The sequence below is a fragment of the Silurus aristotelis genome, assembly GCF_946808225.1.
Source record: "Silurus aristotelis genome assembly, chromosome: 9".
In the NCBI taxonomy this organism is placed as follows: Eukaryota; Metazoa; Chordata; class Actinopteri; order Siluriformes; family Siluridae; genus Silurus; species Silurus aristotelis.
Window position 1 is genome coordinate 21,998,341 of NC_139582.1, and position 20,993 is coordinate 22,019,333.

General features: G+C 36.7%; 2 protein-coding genes and 1 long non-coding RNA gene across 3 annotated transcripts in view; 2 read left to right on the plus strand and 1 right to left on the minus strand.

Annotated features, from left to right (window-relative positions):
• dnajc17 (DnaJ (Hsp40) homolog, subfamily C, member 17) overlaps positions 1 to 19,219 on the plus strand; it is a 50,962-nt gene extending 31,743 nt beyond the window's left edge. Inside the window, exons 9-11 of the mRNA XM_083550529.1 lie at positions 1,062 to 1,142; positions 2,869 to 3,000; positions 19,035 to 19,219. Coding sequence (XP_083406655.1) covers positions 1,062 to 1,142; positions 2,869 to 3,000; positions 19,035 to 19,163 — 342 coding nt within the window. The 3' untranslated portion in view covers positions 19,164 to 19,219. The remainder of the gene's footprint in view (positions 1 to 1,061; positions 1,143 to 2,868; positions 3,001 to 19,034) is intronic.
• Positions 1 to 20,993, plus strand: part of LOC310731146 — a 124,448-nt gene that overhangs the window by 81,590 nt on the left and 21,865 nt on the right. The gene's annotated exons all lie outside the window — the stretch shown is intronic.
• LOC310731131 (cdc42 effector protein 3) lies at positions 6,505 to 9,206 on the minus strand. Its single transcript, XM_083550545.1, has 2 exons — positions 8,563 to 9,206; positions 6,505 to 7,300 (listed from the first exon to the last, which is right to left on the minus strand). The coding sequence occupies exon 2, from the start codon at positions 7,207 to 7,209 to the stop codon at positions 6,622 to 6,624; it is 588 nt and encodes a 195-aa protein (XP_083406671.1). The 5' UTR covers positions 7,210 to 7,300; positions 8,563 to 9,206; the 3' UTR covers positions 6,505 to 6,621.

Here is a 20,993-nt window from a genome sequence, read left to right on the forward strand (position 1 = left end):
CCTTGTTAAAAACATTTTTTTTTTATAGAAATCATGATCCAGTGGTGTCTTAAAGGATTATAAGTACTCTAAAAGCAAGAGGAATTAAGTAATGAGTTTTGATAGGATGGCAGCCAGGTTTTACTGGCAAAAAAAGTGCTGGACTCTGTAGTCTTCATTTGGCATGGGTCTCTGTATGTTTTGGAACCGGACATTTTAGCTGCAATCCCACTAGTTCTACTTCTTACCCTCCATAAAAGCTTTGGAAAAGTTACATATATGAAATATGAATCATTTGGCAGGCTTCTCCTTTGTCACTTTTGGCAAGGTTGTGGTCCTTAGTGTCCAATTGTGTTTTTTTTTTTCCCGGACTTTTCCCAACGAATGAACATCGATTCCCAGCAGTCTTAGATTCTCAGAAACCTCAAGAATTTCTCCTTGCTCAACATAAAGTCTCTGGTAATAACTCAGTTAGCCCTTGTCCATGACAAGTGACCTGTTGATGTAACACTATTTTGAGTGCTGTTCTTTCCTTCAGCTGCGATTAGCTGAGCCTCCCTAATGACTCTAAGTGAACATGGACTTTGGACAAAGCTAATACTCTATCCAAACCAAGCATTCACTCCTCTTTCTGGGTCAGAGGTTATAGTGTGAACCAAGCCAAACCTCCCATTACTCCCCAGTCTAAATCTTGTTGGCAGGCCTTGGGAGCTGAGCCATGTTCATTTCAGCCCCCGCACCTGAAAAAAACACGGTACCATTAGCAAAACAGAAAGGCTGTAAAAGGGGTGCAGATGAATAGTTTCTCAAAAGATAGAGTTTTACCATTTTACCATTTTTCAAACAGAGAACACGAGTAAACAATGATATAGTGACTAGTGGTGGTCAAGCTGAAATATTATAAGCTTTAATAAGGATGGCTGAAATGTGAAATTATGAAACATTCATGTCAAGAATATCTAAACTTGCTATGTATTCATTATTTATTACTTTTGGCAGAAAACCAACCTATCACTTTTAATCAGTCATAGTTAAAATGATGTGGCCTATTTTGTTTTTTATTTCTTCTTTTCTGTTTGCAGTATGGTGATGTCTTGAATATTATAGTATCGAGTAAGAAGAAAGGCAGTGCTGTGGTCGAGTTTGCGACTGTAAGAGCAGCGGTGAGTATTTTCAGACTGATTCGTCTTTTCCGAAGTACGAAGGCACAGTTGGATTTGAAAAGTATACAGTTATAAAAGAGAACTTTAATAAAAATTTGGCATTATTCTGTCACCCAGATGGGAATAGGTTCCATTCAACAATTGATCGTTATGTTGTCTTAGGAAAGAGTCTTAGTCTTTTTCCTCTCCACCATCACCTCTGGCTTGCTCATTAGGAACAAATCTCTATCTGGATTTCTCTGGAGCTGCTTTGTGACCATGTCAGTTGTTAAAAGCGCTATATAAATGAATTGAAATAAAATTCGATTAAAGTTCTAATAGCACGTCAATTTCCTTTTGCTTACGGTTTACTTCTTTGTAATCTTGATGTGCAACCTATTAGTTCAGTTTTATTTAATTAGCTGTGCAAGTGTGCATTTTAATTGCTGAATGGAGAACTGGCTGAGTAGCAAAAAGTATATGCGTCACATACTTTGACTGCTATCACACTTGAGCGTCATCTGAGTGAAAGAAACAAGAGAGAAAATGACATTCTTTTTTTAAACATGTTCTACTGTCTGTTCTCTTGTAGCACTTTGCAAGCAAAATGTTGCTTAACAGCAAAACATTGTTGGAGAGATTTATTGTTAGCTACCCACTTCTATCCTCATTAATTTAAATTGCATAATCCCAGGGTTTATTTTAAATGTATATCAAAGTCTCTTATGGATATTTTTCTGCCTGAATGTGACATTTTTGGCTGAATGGATTTATAGTTTGTGTGTATAGATTATGCGACTGATGCAGTAAAGGAGCAGTCTGGTGTTTTTAATGGGGACCAGAGTTTTACTTATTGTCATGATCTGTCTGACTTCATGCTGGAAATCGGACTGTTGTGGGCTTTGCCTGCGTGTGTGGTTGCTTCCCCTAAAGTACATGGCCGCCATGCTTTTAGAACAGACTCTTGGTGTGTGGCTTTTAGTGGTCCCAGGGCAGAATGGAGGCGTGGGGCTAGCGCAAGTTCAACAAACACACTTTTTGTACTGTGCACATAGACATTAAATCACCATGCTGTGACTTAGACAGTGATGACAACACAAATAAAGAACAATGTAAGCTTATGATTACTTTGACAGTGATGAAAGTTTTGTGTTTTCTTTATGTATGTACACAGTTTAAAGGACGCCTTCATCATAACACAATTATTAGTATTATATGAAAAGTATTTCTAGTATACACAGTGATTTTTTTTAAGCTTTATGACACAGTTGCAATAAGTTACATCCGAGTTGTTTCAGCGATTTACAGGACGACAAACAAGATTTCGGTATTAATGTGATTGTTGAGCCTTTAAGGCATGAGGCAGTTTGAACCGAGTGGAAAGACAACAAGGTGAGAGAGCTGGACAGACGAAGTGTGTTGTGAATAAACTGTTGGCAAACATGAAAATGTCAATGAAAATAATTGAATCTAAAAAAGCTAATTATAAAAATGAATGTGCAAACTGTTTGTGCTCTGAGATTTCTACAATTGGTGATGGAAAGGATTTTAGGAATAGGGAAAATTAAAAGTGATGCAATATATAGACTTTAGATGAACGTGTGTCTATTATAAAACACGGGTTATTCATTATCTCGAGCCCAAGCGACTCATTCAAGCCCTGCATTCTGACCACATCTGATCATTTGTGAAACTCCTTCACAGCTGTTAATTAGATTTAATGTGTTCTTTTTGTATCTGCATTCAGGAACTGGCATGCCAAAATGAGAGTGGCTTGGCAGAAACCCCTTTAAAAATTGCCTGGCTCGAGGGACAACCTGAGACCGCTGCTCCAGTGGCACCCAATAACTCTACAGCTGTAACATTTACTCCATCACAGGTATAGTAACTACAGTATAAGCAGTTTTTTTGCATGCCCCTTTTGCTTTTTGTGAATAACTGCCTCTGCTTCCATACGTCCCATGGTAGCTTAGCTTTCCTAAAAATGCACATGCTGCAGGCTCGGCCTCCAATCTAAATAACGTGATCTAAACTCCCACTTCTCGAAAAGAAATATGTAAACGTTTGACATTCTATATTTGCATCAGTGGGCAAATATGTTTGGCGCACTCGCGTGCTCATCGCGGGGCTCCCGGACAATGTGTTTAGAGAAAGGGAATTTGGGTTTGTTTCCTTTGGAAGGCACACTCTGTGCACGTCTAGCAGCTTTGGCGGCCCCCTGGGCTGTCCCTCATTAAGGTCTGACCCGGCAGGCGGAACGTGAGAAGTGCAGGACCAGCTAGCTGTATACATAATGGACGATTGGCACGAGAGGCTGCTTTATCCCACCCCCCTCCCAAGGGAAAAGTTGAAACCTAAACATTCCTCTCTGGCTTATACTTTTAAAGTACATCTATCCACCATTTACATTTATTATGAGACATCAGCTTCCACTCTTGACTTACATATCTATGTTACTAAAAGTGATAAGATTAATTCCTGTAACACCCTGCTTTTATCACATTTTTCCCTTTTTTGAATGTTTCACATATGATTTCTTCTGAACCTCAGAAATGTTTTTGAGCAATTGTTTTTCACGGGATTTGCAGGAATAATATTTACTACTGTTATTGAAAGCCAATTACTTCATCGTTGTGAGTTCCCAGGCTAGTAAAGGAAAACATCATTATAATGCAGCGATTTTCATGCTAGTCTGCAGTTGTGGAGGTGAACATTACTAATGCTGTCAAGCATCTTGGTCAAGGTTACCCTTGACAGTCTTGGAGGTTTGCCGGGGCTGCTCTGTATCCCACAATGCTTGTGCTCCCTCGCCTTCTCACGCCAGCTGTAATTGTAGAGCAGAGGTATTGGGATTTTTTTTTAAACCTCATGAATTTCGCATCCCAAGGAGACCTTGGCATTTTTATTTTTTTTTATGTTTTGGTACCCAGGTTTGGTCTTTTCTGTGGAGTGCAAGATGTTCCCAATGCTATTCATGTATAAAGATGTTTCTGCTTTGCATTTTCTGCTTTGTGGGACATATCAAAGTCATTTCATTAGAAGTGAATGTGTTCATCAGAAGTGAATATTAGGCAGCCTGTTAAATATGTACCTAATCATTTATTTTTAGGAGTTATGCTTTTCATCTTGGCAGCTGTAGATATGATGGCATGTTTATTTGCCCTAAGAGGAAAACATTTTTAGTTTTAAAGAAAGGATAGTTTTATAACTTGGCATGCATTGTTCTCTCTTCAACAGGGAGACAGTCATTTCAGTAACCTCCTATTGTCTAGGACATGTGCAGCGATGCATATAACACACAAGTGGTTAGTCGTTCCAAAAGGAATACTGTATGTTTGAGCTTTTACAGAATTCTTTATTAATTTTTGTTTTCCGAGAAAGGATTTCTAATGCAATATTTCATTTTTTTTTTTTTTTTTTTTTTTTTTTTTTAAATATACTTTTCCTGTCAGAGGTATTATAGTTCCCATCAGACAAAACATTAACCAGATGTGTCTACTATGCTGATTTTTTTCCCCTAGCTGTGTCTATAAGCCACTGAAAGAAGTGCATTATTCTGTAAATATTTGTCTGGTTTTGGACTTTGGTTTTGGCAGCAGTAGGTAGACACACTTCTTTTAGCTGGTCATCTAAAAGAAATCAGATTTCTGAGAAATGTCTTGTATAGTAGCTTGAACATTGATATTAGCATGAGTTAATGATATAATTTATTGCTGTGGTGTTGCACTTATTAAAGTAGTGATGATTTGTCAGTGAGGTAGTTAGCTCATCAGAATTGTACTTTGTCATAGTGTGCCAGATATAGAAGAATTAATTATACTGGGAACAAAAATACCAGTAAATGATGTTGCATGCTTGCAGGAGCATTGTTTGAGGCTGCCAGCTGCTGTTACAATAAGCAATGAAATGTCTCTGTTATCAAAACAAAATTTTGGGCATGCTTTTTTTCAAACTTAAAGGAAGAAGTGTATATTTTTTCATTACACTGTGAGATGGCAGGTTTTTGGTATTCAGGGTGATAGTGGCCTGGAATTTGAAAAGGGAAAGTGGTACCAGATGTCAGGGTACCTTGCAGACGTCTGGCTTGTTCTGTAGCCCCGAGGTAATTTGTTTTCTAATTATTGTCCGTTTCTTTTTACATCGGCTGTGTGAGATTTGGACACTTGGTTTCATGCAAGCTTATAATCAGATGAATTTTTTTTTTATTTTTTTTTAATTGTAATTTAAAAAAAAATGCTAAATGCCGTAAATGATTATGATGTGCTTCTATAGTACATGTTATAGGTGAGATGATTTCAAATTTCTCTGGAGGTAATTGTAATATTTTTGTTTATAATTGGTTTATATTTTGGTTTTACCTATATCTTAGCTTTTATGATATTCTGTACTGCTCTGTAAATGTTTAATGACGTCCATGTCTTTCAGATGGATTTTGAGTGCTTTATTAGGAATCAAGATATTATATTAGAATATTTTATATCGTGTTTATTTACCTTGAACTCTTTAAGAAAAAATACAGGATTTAAATTTCATTGCTTTTTACATGTAGTGTATTTTCCTTTATTCTGTGATTGTAACAATGAATCATAAATATCGCTTGTTTAATCATGTTAGAGAGGAGAAAAGCCTTGGTATTAGAGTAGACCAAGGTCATTCTGGTCACGCAGGAAGCTTCAGAGATCAATCAGATACTAACCAGAGTGATCAGATTCTTGGTCACCTATCTTATACACTGAAAATACATTGAAACAATAATTCCACTGTTGTCTCATAATAAATCAGATTAAGGGAAGCATACAGGAGGATCCATAAAGAAATGGGGCTGAGAAAGAGGGAGGCTACTGTAACTTTTTGTTTGTGATGAAGAGACTGAAGATTTGAAAGTGATTTAAAAAAAAAACCTTTCTTGTGTTTTTAAAGCTTGAGAGTTTATGGTGGTATAATTGCTTAATCTTTGTGGTGTTGTACTTTAGCCATTTCTACTTATTTTAAATGTGTTAACAATATTCGGTGATGCAGCTATAATTCTCGATCACATGGATACTTCCCATTGACGAGAGATTTTAGGTGCAGTCTGTGCTGTTGACTTTGGTCGGATTACTGGTCTACTTCTCTAAAACACTGAAAGGTTGAACTGGATCATTTTGTTAATCCTTTTATAACACATCAAAATCCAAGTTATTAAAAACAAAGATGATTCATTATTATTGTGAAATAAAGAACAAGGAAGCCTTGTCTTTCATGTCATATAATACATTATAATATAATAGTTATATACAATACTAATTATAACTGCTAAGTTGCTTGATGAGTAGCTGTATTTTAGAACATTTGAAATTTTGTGTCAGAATATTTGTGTCCTTGAATATGAATATATAATTTTGTTTGATCTCTAGTTAAAGTTCCTTCACCACTCATCTTAGGTTTTTCTAGTAAGACCAGGAAGTCTATACAAAAGGTGTTCCATTAATATATATAACAGATCACATGGCACATTTCTTTACTGGTGGAATTTGTCCATAACCTTCAGTACATCATCCAATATGGAAGGCCCCAAGTCTAGATTAAAAGTTGTGTCCATTTCATCTGGAGGGAATTTCTCTGGACCAGTCTGTGTTGAATCCCTTTCTGAGCTGAGGCTTCCCCTGCCAGCGCTTTTACTGATCGGAGCCTCTTTTTGATGCAGTTCGTAAACTTCTTCCTCCACCTCCTCAGTGTCCAGAAGTGGCAGAGAGTTACTTTTTTTGCATCTCTCAGTTGAAGGCTGGTATTGGAATTCCCAGTCATCAGTGTCCTGGCCCAGCTCTGTTCCATCCAGGTTGAGGCGAGGAGGCTTTGGAGGGGGCAAGCAGGCCTGGAGCAGGTTCTGCTCACTCTGAGAGCTTTGCAGCAATAACCCGTGGCCCTGCTTCAGGAAGGAGAGGTCCCCAAAACTGCCCACATTCTCATCTGGATCAACATGGGTGAGGTGTCTGAAATCTGCTAGTGGAAGACTGATCATGTTGATGGACATAACTTTTCGCTTTGATGATCTCCTTAGCCACCTTCCTGAAGGTAGCTTTCCTTGTAATGTTGTCCTTAGGGGCATCCCAGGAAATTTGGTCAAAATATAGGTTCCAGTTTTTGAAGATTAAAGTAAGGCAAGGATTTTTATAGATGGCACATCATGGAATGTTCTTCTAAAAGAAATAAATCATATAAAGCAAAGACAAATTTAAGCATAGTCAATGTCAGTGAACAGGGACACATTTACTTAATGGCTGAATCTGGTGTAGAGCTTTAAACATATAAACATATTCATCCAGTATAAGAGTAAGAAAAAATGCATTATTTATAATTTGTGATCACCAGCACCTTTTACTCTTTAATTGTTTCTAAATGTAAGCATTTCTAAATGTTAAAATGTGATATGAGTGTAAATGATTAGACCTGTTAGATATTCGGCCTTTAGATCAAATCAATCTGAATCAATTGTGTTATAGAGAAAGCTGCTAAAATAATCGATAAGCTGGTAGTTTCTTTTTCTTAAGAAGCTCTTGAGTAAGACACTTTTCAATCAAGTCACAGGCAAAAATACTATGCACTGGTTGACCAGACTTGGACTTGGGATTTTTATCCACTAAAGACCTCCTGCAGATTCACACACTTTAGATCCGTTCTCGTGACTTAAAACACTCACTGCATAAATGTGTATAGTACTAGAGCAAACATGTTTTCTTGGCCAATAAAAGTTTTATCATCACTTTAGTATCAGCAGGAGATGAGGGAACATGGACATAACAGCATTCCTTTTTAACCATGTAAGAATGAGGGAGGGACAGAAGTGGCTTGTTTAAATGAAGGAGAGTTCATCTGCCAATACAAAATGAATGTGGGCCTGAACCAACAAATCTTTGCCAAGACACCTCACAACCACTATGAAAATACTCCTGTTCCCACTCTTCTACTTCTTTCCTGTAGCCTTTTTCACTTTTGGGAAATGTTGCTTTTTATTCTCTGTTCAGAGTTTTAGTTTCTTTTTTTAAATTAGCCACATGAACCCCAGTATCCCTAGTCACAGTTTACAGCAGCTAATTTGGGCTGTCTATCAGTTTGAACGGCGTTCATGAGCTGGGTCTTTTCCCCCAACACCTACTTACACGATTGTCAGTTTACCAGGATGAGGCACATATTTGTTCTGGGAAACAAATCCTGTTACCATTATTAGTATTATCATGGCTAGCATATATCAGTGATTTTTTTCTGTCATATATCAGTGAGAATTATAAATGATTTTATTATTAGTTTTTTGTTCCAGAACTGACTTTGCTGACTTTTCCAGATTTACACACTAATCTATAAAAGGACATTAACACAACTCTTCTTTGTATGTAGACCACTTAGCAGAGTAAGTCAAATAGCAGCCACTGAGTGTGTTAAGAGAAAGAACATATTTCCTTACCTTGATCTAAATCTAAAATGCAGGTTCAAATCTTCAGCTGGAAATTCAGACCTCCACGGTCCATAGTCCTTTCTAGCTAGAGAGTACTAAGGTTCAAAATCAGGTGTGACAGTTGATAGTATTGTGTTACACAGGTTTGTTTCTGAATAGAAGGCGTGTTTGTCTGAACAGGTGGAGTGATTTTTATTTTTTTTTTCTCCCAGAAGCACCATATCAGAATCTATTTAATCTCTGCTGACATCACCTTGAAGTACAACAATGTCAATCCACAAACATGTATCTTGCTGTCAGTTACCTTAGTGCTCTATTCCTCCCTATTTGTGTTTATTTAAACACTTGTAAAACTATTTTACTCACTGAGTTGAGAGTGATGTGACAAGAAATGTCTCTACCATTGTACATCTCTGTAGTGTTCCTGTATTATGCATGCGTTCGTTGAGATTTTTCCTGATTGAAAAAGTATGCACACAGATTCGGAATAAAGGCATTCGTTGTCTGGGACATGTATAGGCTGGCTGCAGTTGCACAAGCAGCATTTCCAAAGAAGAACTGGTTTCAGCTCCCACACCCACGCAGTGTAAACTCACTTCATTGTATATTCTGTCTGTACTTGACCTTGTAGTGTGTCAATTACTCAAATTACAACAGTAGTAGAATGAAAACTAACACTTTTAATGTGTTGGAAATAGGAATTTAGGAGCTTTTGCATTTGGGCTTACCTATCTAAGCTAACCTTAACTATCTAAACAGTCCGAAGTACTGAATACGAAAAAATATATAAAAAAAAAATATATATATATATATAATGTCATAATATATATAAATAAACATACAGAACTCATTACTCTGTAATCCACTTATAAGTTATGCAATTGTATTTAAGTTTCCTATTATTTTTTTTTTCTGCTTTTTCACTGATATCTATAGTACAAACATAGAAACAATCCAATTAATAGTACGATAGAGTACTAATCAGTACCTAATCAATTCAAGCTTAAGCAATATAGCCATGTGTTTGTAATATCAGTGACCTCAGCTCAGAGACATGAAGCTGCTTACCTTTTGAAACATTTTCCAAATGACTAATTCAGGATATTATGTAGGTAAGAGTCAGTTACTTTATCAGACTAAAAGTCTTCTCACAGAGGTAGAAGGAAGATGGTGGTGAAGAGCTCTGTGAAACACTATTGTTCAAAATCACCTGAAGAACGCTTCTTGATTAATTGTATTTTGTAGTACACTGGTCTGGAACCACTTGCATTGATTTTTCCACTCTAGTGATAGTTTGAGGTTTTTCCCTATTAATCTGGCTTACATGGATTATTCAGACACAAATTAAAAGGTCATCACAAATTATATGTACTAATAATTTTGACACTTGATAAGAAGTAGACTACCTGTATATACGTATAACCTGGTTTTATTCTGTGTAATTAAGGAAATTGTTGCAGATATTTAAATCTGTTCCAGTTGAGACCATTCTGGTTAATAGTACCAACTATGAAATATGCAATGCCTGTAAAAATTCAATAAAGACCAGTGAAAATAAGCAGTGACTCTTATGTCTGCAATTGGAGAGCATGTTCCATCATTAATATTGAGCCAGACATTTCATTTCCTTGTCAAACACTGCTCATGCTTCCGCTAATTTAATGACTCTAGGATGTCCTCTGTCTGAGACAGATACTGCATTGTTGAGAAAATGTATTGTTAAGAAAAATGGTTTATATCAATACTTGAACTTGACAGGAAGTAGTCCTTCTGTTGGACATATGCTGTTCCAGGAAACGCTCCAATTTTTCTTGACCGGCGCCTTCTGGAGTGTGAAAGCTGAAATGAAAAGTGCTTTCATACTTGTGCAGTAAACATTTATTCTTCCCTTGTCTTCGTCAAATGATTCAAGTCTTTTTCTACAGATGCAATCACTCATGCAACCCAAACAACATCGGCTCTCACTAAAGCATTTAGCCACTAAGTGCAACTGCAGATTTTAACAGCTCTTGTTTAACTTTCTGCACCCATCCATACTTTCATTACCTTCTCACTGTGTTTCACGCTGAAGGATAATCAAGATTTTGATGCCAAAATAGTCAAGATATCGGAAGTCTTTGTAACACACCAAGCTTGGTTCTTTATGAGAAATACAGTTAGAACTGTTTTCCTGTTCTCCTTGGTATGTTTCTTGGAGTCAGATTTGATTATTCTGGCCTTTAGTTAGGAGGAGGATGAATTGTTAACTGAGACTTTTAACCAAGTTCAGGCCATTGTTGGTTTCTTTAGTATTTGGTACGGCTTTTTCTCCACCCCTGGGATGCCTAATCCTAGTTGCTTGGGAAAAGTATTTCCAGATCCAATTCTGGGCAGGATTTGAGTTCTAAACGTGCTTTTATTGTGTGTATATTCATTTCTGTGCTTCTTGTGGATTTGGTTGTAATGGCTTTGTCAATAAACACAAGACAAAACAGTTACTGCTTTGTCTACATTTGTCTGCCTTTAATTGATGTGATCACAAATCTTGCTAGAAAAGATCTTTTTTTTTTTTTTTTGCCATCTGTAATATCATGGATTATTGTCCAGTCTAATCTCATATTTGTCCAGATGAATGTCACATATATAAGTTGTTTACACTTCCTGTAATTGGGAAGTAAAACTGAGAAATAAAACATAGCTCCACAAAGACAGTTCCTACAGTATTTACATGTCATTGCCGGGCATGTCAGGATGATATAAAGCAGAATTTATAGCCTTTATAAACTTACATATAGTCCCGAGAATCTCAAACTAGATTTTCTCGCCACACTGTAAAGCTAAATGCATAAAAAAAAAAAAAACACTTCTGAGTGCTACAAAAGTTTGTGCTACAAAATGTGGCTGAGTAAATATATTTACCTGCTTGTTGGTATTGGCAAAGCATTGTTTCTTATTATTAGATGTCGTTTTTTTGATCTTGAGCTTTCGCATTCTGGGAAGGATTTGTAATCACGTTGATAAAACAGTTTGCACATTTTGAAACAGATTTCACTTTATGCTGACACTAATTGCCTCGTACCTTCATGGCAAACACCACATCCATTGTTGAGCTACAAATTTTTCAGCTACATTGTTTCCTGTTGTTCACTGGTTTCCCTTAATGTTTTTATGACTGAGGGTTGTTCTGCATTACAATGCTGGAAATAGATCTGATTTTTGCTTTTGTCTGTTCAAGAGCAATCTTTACAGGATTAAAAACTTTTATTCCAGTTAACCCATTGACTTTTCACATACGCTATATTGCCAAAAGTTTGCGGACACCTGGTCACAAGGATGGTATGTGCTATTTGAGCATCTCATTCCACTTCTAGCTCCAATTTGCTCTTATAATTCCCTCCGCTCCTCTGCGAAGATGTTCCACTAGATTTTGGAGTGGGTGTTTGGTGATGGACATTCTACACAACTGTGTGCCTTCAGTTTTGCGATAACAGTTTTGGGGATAAAAAACAACAACATAAAAACCACATATGGTTGGGAAAGTCAGGTGTCCCAATACTTTTGTCCATATAGTACTAAGGTACACATTTATGCTATAAAAAAATAATTTTTAAGAAATGTAATTTAGCAGCTGATTAGTGTAGATAGCCATATAAGAGCCACTGTACCTGCAGCACTGTACCTGCATCATGTTGTAAAGCATCATGTATTTTTTTATTATTATTATTAAAGCAACACGTGCAATAACAATAATTTAAAATTGGCAATATAACCTGTGTTGCAATATGTTTGATAGTGTAACTACTTGTTGTAACAGAGAAAATTCTCCACTGTGGGATGGATAAAGGTATAATCTTATTTTATCTTAAATAGGAAACTTATTATAACTAGAAATTTATACACATGGTTTTTCAGCTAGCTTTTTTCTAGTTTACTAGATAGACCCAAACAGCTTTTACCTTTGACCCAAACAGCTCAGATTGTGTATTTGTATTATTATATGTATTAATCAATAAGTCTCTACATGATACCTGATATTGGTCTGAAAGCTGCAAAAGTTTCAGACTGGGTATCACTTTGTCAAATTGTATTTATCATATTTTATTTATTTTATTTAAGTTGTTTGTAATTTTTTTTTGTACTCTGATTCTCTTTTGTATTTAATGCTGCAAATGGTATGCTCGCTATTCGACTGACAGTTTTCATAAGCTTTGCTCTCATTATAGCTTTTATGGACTCACCAACAGAAATACATAACTCTTTGTCTCAGGCACAGTCACGAAGTATAAAAGAGATTTAGAAAAAAGAATCTTAAAAAACTATTCCTGAAACGAGGGCTTTCATAGTAGAGAACTTACAAAATAAAAGTTACAAAGTTGTATGTAATGTAACTATTACATAGTGAGGGAATATGTATGTCCATTGCCAATAATATTTTATGGATTTTTTTTTCCAATAATTGTACTCTTTGTATAATTATATTATACATTTATAAAATATCTATATCTTAAATTATTACACCAGTAAAAGCCGTGTAGAGAACACTTTGCATTCCATTCCAATTGCATCTCAAGCAATAGTTCCACCTTAAGCAAAATCTGTTAGAAATGTTTTGGGTCCTTAGTCACAAAAAGAATTTTGGCTGTATTGATTTAGGAATACAACTATTCATGCACCTCCAATGAAGAAAAAAAAAAAAAAAAAGTCATTATTAACTACATTTAAGATGTGGAAAATGCCACTCTGCTTTGGTCTCTGGCTTTGTTCTTCAACAAAGTGGAGGAAGTTGTCCTTCTGCAAACACGCACACACGCACACACGCACACACACACACACACACACACGCACGCACACACGCACACACGCGCACACACACACACACACACACACACACACACACACACACACACACACACACACACACACACACACACACACACACACACACACACAAACGATATTAGGAAGTTGTATTTTAAACCAGTGATGGGTATAATTTTATATATAAGCTGTTGGACGCCTGCTTTGTACTCTGGCCCTTTCTCCTTTCATAAAGTTTTCATTTCTTCTGGGAACATGCTGTTCACAGGCACACAGCAGCTTGGATCTGGTGTTTGTTTAAGTTTTTCAAGAGGTTCAGGCAAAAGTTTCTTGTATACATATCAATCACCCTTAATGATCAAGTTTTTTGGCTGTAATTAATCAAATCAGACACAGCCCACCGACACAAAAACAATGAGAACTAAAAAAAATTAAAAAAAATTTTTTTACTGCTGCATTTTATGAAATTGATTCCTTACCAAACATGCAATACATTTATCTATGCATAAACCTTTAGTTTATAATAAAGTAAATCAAATCATTTTGTTTTAGGTTTTAGCGAAATGTATTTATTTGTTAAAGTTAAGTAAGTTAAGGGAGTTAAGTAAGTTATGGAGGCCAAGTCAACACCCCGAACTCTTTCTCATGTTTCTCAAACCGTACCTGAACTGTTTTTTGCAGTGTGCCAGGGGTCAAAATCCACACTACTTTTGGGGAACAATTGTTGCCATGAAGTAGTGTACTTGTTCTGAAACGTTTAAGGACGTAGTAAGTGTCAAAGGGACATACACTTGAATGTCAGGACCAAAGGTTTTCCAGCTAAACATTGCCCAGATTATCACACTGCCACTGCCAATTTGCCTTCTGCCTATAATAGATTCTGGTAGCATCTCTTCCCTATCAACTTTGAGAACCAACTGACGGATGCCTTAGCTTTGTTGAGCTAATGTTAGCCCGGCTGTTAAGCAACATTATTTTAACAACACAATGTCTCAAAGAAATGTCTTTTACTTGAGAGGAACAAGATAAGTCACTTCCCTGTTAATGCGAAAATAATGAATTATGTCCGTCTATTAACAGCATTCTGGTACTTTCACGAGTCATTGCTCTTTGACCAGAAATCATGGTTTCTAGGTATTTTTTTTAAGCAAATAATCTCTCCCTCACGCTCTCTCACTCTCTAGCAGACACACATACATTCACCTACGTGTTTTACTGGCCTTTAATTAACATTAATCCTCTTCCTATACCTAATGGTTACTTTAACCCAAATATCCAAGTCAAACTTTTTGGTTTGTTTATCTCTGAATAAAAAGCTGGAGTTTTTCTCTAAATAGAAATATAGCAGCTTTCCTATTGGAGTCCAGCCAGAGGGTCCCAAAAGGTCAAACTGTCAGATATATCCCTGCTTCTGTGGACATTTACCCAATGCCCACACTACGCACAAATTAAAGGAAGGAGAGGACTGGACTGATCAGTTCTAGTCCATTCTTAAATAAACACCTAATCCGAGTATGACTCGTGCTGCTTTCTGGAAATAAGAATCATTAATAATAGTGTGTGCTCATCTGTGTGGTTTTTCTGAGATGGCGCCATACCCTGCTTTGTCATTAATCTAAACAACCTATGACTCAGCCAGACACATGGGTCTAAATGAAGAGTATTTTCACCCTTACTGTGCGTTTTTTTTCCTGACATAGAACTTTTTCAAGCGAAGCTTTTCCATACGGAGCAACTTGAGACAGCCTTGTATGCACACATTGTACTGTCAGAACGTATATGTGCACAGACAGCCTGGAGCCAAACACGCTCATCACACCTGTGACGGCACTTAAGCTCATGAGTATGATCAGTCTCTCAGCTCATCCCACTGTCAACCAGCCATCTGGTGTATAACAGGCCAAAGCCCCAGGGGCTGTTTACTGACATCACTGCTGCTTAGAACTCTTATGATCACATGACCTGATGAAGTCAGCTATGCCATTTACAAGGGTTAACTTAAATTCTTCCAGAAGATTTCTTAATGTTTGGTATACATTGACCACTTTTTCTTTTATCAACACCTGTACACTTGCTCATTTAATTCAGTTTACACACAGAAGTCTAGAACGCTGCAGAAACTCAAACAACTATGCTTTACAACTGTATTGAGAAGAAAAGAATCTCCAACCAGGACGTTCGACAGCAGAAGACCATAAATCAGGTTCCACTGTCAGCCATGTCCTTTTATAGTTTTCAGCTGTCCTGTTTTAGGTAGATATTGTTAGTGTCCTCATTCAGCATCTCTGTGAATTTATGCATTGTGTTGGTTTCACATTATTAACAGACTGGAAAATCGCATAAATGCACTTATTCAGCTTCTGCTCTTGATTCTGTAACTGCTGGAATTTGTCTGTTCAGGTTTGGTCAACACAGGAAAATGTCTCAGGCCTTTGGGGTACCCCTACACACGCACGCACACACACACGCACACACACACACACACACACACACACACACACACACACACACACACACACACACACACACACACACACACACACACACACACACACACACACCTGTAGTATATACACTAATGGTAATAGAAATCTGCAGTTGTGCCCAGCTGAGTCTTTGTCCATGAGAGGGTGCAGTGGAGCTTTACAACAACTGGTGATGAAAAATTCAGCCTGGCAGAGTTGTTTTTGTTTGCTTTAATTGAAGATGCAGCATTTGTTTATGTACTTAATTGAGCTTGCGTGATGTTTGGTGGTTAGGAGGTGGACATGAGGCTTGAGCTCACACAACAGGAATGCTAATGGCAGCTCTCTCCTGCATGCACTCACACATCATTTCTTTTCTCCCCCTTTTTTTATTTCCTAGATCCATTTGCACATCACTTGGGTAAATACTGGTGACCACAACTGCATCTTACAGATGTTTTACCTTACAACACATATTGCATACTGTCATGCTCTTTTCCTCTTTTCCAAACACACACACACACACACACACACACACACACACACACACACACACACACACACACACACACACACACACACACACACACACACACGAACATAAGCCTATGCACTAGAACTTCACTCTTTTGTTGACTAGACACATCTTTGGTGATTTAAATGTAAAACACATTTTGGAAATCTTTGGTGCTTTCTCTCTTTTTGTCTTTTCCTTTCTTGATATGATCCAGTGCATATCTGAATTACTGGTAGTTTCTATCAAAAAAGGGCAAAGATGTGCAGTATGTAAAAAAATTAAATATTGTACACTGTCATTTCTGAATTTCCACTCGGAATTTCTACATTTAAAAAAACCTTTCTCTGTCAAAACAGTTTTTTTTTTTAATACTAAGCACTTTATCCTGATAAGGATATTTATTTATTAAATGTATTTTATTAACAATTGAATATTCCGTCAGAAAATGGACACCAAAAAATACATTATTATTTATTATGATATATTACCTTTTGTTATGTATGGTATTTATCTTTATCAGGTGTGATTTTAACAGACTTTGGTGCACATCAGTATGTTTGCATAGTGCATTCAAAAGCTTTTTTTTAATTGAACTTTTTTTTACACCACTATAAAAAATATAGTGGTAGATCATTGATGCTGTGAACTTCGTAGCTGGTGATCCAGGGGGATTTTGTAAACACTAATTGCATCATACATTTGGTCCTACAATATTTTAGCTCAAAACCTGGTTCAGTCTGCAAGTGGTAAAGTCTGAGCCATAAGTGATAACGAATTCAACATAGAAACAGATGCTGCAACACAAAAACAACTTTTCTTAGTCTGTGGATTTAAATATTTATAATGGGCTAAGTGGAAAAGTGTGGTCCATGTGCTACTACATAAGGACTTAAATCCCTAACCTTCAAATATTTTAGAAATAAAAATTCTAACCTTGTAAATGTAAGGGTGTCAATAATCTTGAAAACAGAATACTACTTAAAAAAACGTGTTTTTTGTTTTGGTTTTTAACTGCACAGCATATCCAAATGTTTGAGCACAAACCATGTTACCGCACGTACACTATATGGACAGAAATATTGGGGCAACATGACTTTTTTTTCTCAGGTATATGTGGTTCTTCAGCAACCTGATACCACAAAGTAGGTAGCATTGAATTTTCCCTTCACTTGAACTAGGAGACCTATACCTGTTCCAACAAGACAATGCCCCTGTGCACAAAGGCAACTCCATGAAGATATAGCTTACATAGGTTGGAGTGGTAAATCTTGAGTGAACTACTGTAGACCATTTTAAGGATGTAAACAATATCAAACGCATTGAGATGATACTTCGCATATCTGGTCCTAGAGCATATCCGGTGACGCCATTTTTAAAGCACGGAGCTTTAAAAAAAAAATAAAAAAAATAGAAGTTAAGATATTTATAAAAGCCAAAAATGGATGATAACAGAAATTACAGGAGTCCTTACACCCGACGTTTGAGGCGAAAATCTTTCTTTCTGAACATTAAACGTTTTCCTGAGGTACCATATCCAGACGTGTATCATTATCTGGTTAAGACCGCGAGTGAGTCTACATGAGAGAAGCGGTAAAGGCTTATCATAGTCTGGATGCCTACGATTACTTCCTAGCATAAAAGATGAAATCATTTGGTGATACAACGTGAATGATGTTTATCTTGGGTTTGAAAAACGTATAAAATAAATGCGTATGAAATAAATTCTGATGAAACACAATAGTTAATTTTGTAAGGATTTTTGAATGGACTGATGTTCTTACCCTGCACGTGAGTTCGTGGGTTCTTAGCTTTTGTTCTGTCGATTGGTTTCTCACCAATCGACAAGGAGTGCAGGAGATCCCAACACTTGGTTTAATAAACATTGGGATGTGAAACTCACATTATCCACGTCAGATTAAACAGTGCGTCTCTCTCTCTCTCTCTCTCTCTCTCTCTCTCTCTCTCTCTCTCTCTCTCTCTCTCTCTCACTCACTCACTCACTCACTCACTCACTCACTCACTCACTCACTCACTCACTCACTCACTCACTCACTCACTCACAACTCCCACGATTTCAAATTACAGTTCTTAGGGTATTATCTTCCAGATCTTTTTTTTTTGTTGAAGAACATCATTCATGACCTTAAATTTTATTCCCCACAATTTAATAGAATACAGTTAGCAATGTGCTTTATTATTAGCGTAGACATACAGACTTAGCCAGCCATGAAAGTGCAATGCGCACTAATAACCTCCACGGGTTACCTTTAACTTGCTCCAGCCCTCACCAAACACAAGATAAACATTATTCACACATTGTATCACTAAATGTTTCCGACTTTTATGCTAGGAATGCATCCAGACGATAAGTCTTTACTGCTTCTCTAATGTAGCGCACTCCGTCTTATCCAGAACGTGCTACACGTCTGGATATGGTCCCTCAGGAAAAGCCGTTAATGTTCTGAAAGAAAAATTGTCGCCTCAATGTTTGGTGTAAGGACTCTATTTTTAGCTTTTAAATATCTATTATCTCTTCTGTTTTAACTAAACGTCAAAAGTATGTTAGTCATTTTATTTTGACAGCTCTGTGCTTTGAAAATGGCGCCACCAGAAGTGCTTTAGGACCAGACACCTATAAAAATGTTAATAGTAATTACTGTATAATGAATGTTTACATCTTGTATGCATCTTTTTTTGTGCAGTACTCTTTGAGCACTGAACGGGATTACGAGAGCCTGGTGTTAATGCGCATGAGGCAGGCGGCAGAGCGACAGAAACTTATCGAGCAAATGCAGCGAGAAGACGACGAGGAAGAAGTCACAAAAGCTTGAAGTCATCCACTCTGTATCTTTACTTAAACATAAAGTACAATAAACATTCATCACTATATTGTGCTTGTTTTCTCTCCCAGTTCGAATCCTCACAACTAAATCAAAAAGTATTTTCTTTTCGGTAAATGCTGACAGTCAGAGTTGTGTAACTCAGTGTGCTCCTCGGCTTTTGGCAGAGGGTGTGCCTTAGCAGAAAAAAGATTTTCTCTAAGGAAGAACGCAGTCCACGAATGGCTTCAATCAGTCGGCACACAGACTGAAACTGTGGACCATGTCTCTTGGGGGAATTTCTGGAATCAGAACTTGTTCTTGTCCAGTGCTGAACATAGTGGAACTATGAGAGGAAGTAAACAGGTTTTTTTTTTTTTTTATGGGAACAGTGCTGCTGGAGTTGATGAAAGGTGACGGGAGGTTCTGGCCTCTCTGAAATAACTGTGGTGGTTATGATGATTACATTTTGGATTTTTTTTGTATTGCAGACTGCAGTCCAAATCACTAAGGGCATGCATGGAGTCTTAAGGCCAAAGTCTTGTGCTGAAAGGCTCCTTTTTTGTGGGCTTCACTTTCTGACATTCTTTCACTGTCCAGTAGGTTCCTTGCTGCATTGTTATATTTTAAAAATACATTTAATCATGTTATCCATATCTGTACTCAATCATATTGTCTTTAAATATATTCATGTTTAACAAACACCAGAGATCCTCTGTCTTGTCACTCCAGCAGTTACGATTTTTGCTCTGCACCAACTTCCTTTATACCTGAAGTAAACAAAGAGTTGATTGTCCTTTTAATGGAAATTTGAAACTGGTATAATAAGAAAATGGCGATTAACTGCTGTCCTGCTGAACTGGATAAGAGGGTCAGGTCCCATTCTCATTCTTGACTTTTTTCTTGAGTTTTTTCCTCCTCCCCCTCTTACTTTCTACGGTCTCCTTGAAATGCTTTTAAGATCTATGTTCTTAAAATGCTACAAAATTATCATTCTATTCAATACATACCACCAGAAAATAGGATTGAAGGATATATATCTTGACAGAGATTAAAGAAGGTCCTAGTGTTTTTTTTTATTCTGTTCTAATCCAAAGAAATTGACTGAAGTTTTTGAATGAAATGGTTGAAAATGGTCTGTTGGCTTTATGGAAGTTGTCCTGTTCTTAACAGTAAGGCTTTAAGCAAAGTGAAATAAATAAGCAAGCAGGAGGTCATGTGTGATTTGTAAATGAAGGCAAGAAACAACAGTGTATGATTTAAATCATGGATAAATATTTTCATAATTGTGTTTTGTGACTGTACTTTGCCATATTTCTACTTTATTTGCATATTATTGCAATTGAATAATCGTATTTAATACTTATACAAACTCAAAACCTGTGACAGTTGTTGAATAAGACCTTCAAATTACTCATTACAGATCCCAGACATTTCTGCTTCTCTCATCCAGTCATTGACTGAACACAATGAATAAGCCAAAGAATGACAGTATGGAAATTGAGCATCAGTTTCAACATTCTGATGCAAGTAAATACTTATATAAAACGGGCCATTTCCTTTGCCACTCTAGAAGTCATGAACATCTCATTTGAAAAAGATTGTTGAGGTAAGATTTAGTAAGTCGCTAACAGCTAACTAAGTTCTATAGTTTTTGGCTAGCCTAGAAAAGATTCCAGCAAACAAAACTAGGCAGACTCTAGCTAATAATAAATATTGATTATTTGCAGGATATTTTACTTCTGATTTGCTTTTAAGAAAACAATATAGTATGTCATATTTATGACCAGCAAACGTACACATTAAATTTTTTTCCCCGCTAAATCATATAACAGTTCTAGC

What these genes read in the sequence shown, in the direction of transcription:
- LOC310731131 (XM_083550545.1), bottom strand. Translation starts at nt 7,209, where the DNA reads ATGCCCCTAAGGACAACATTACAAGGAAAGCTACCTTCAGGAAGGTGG.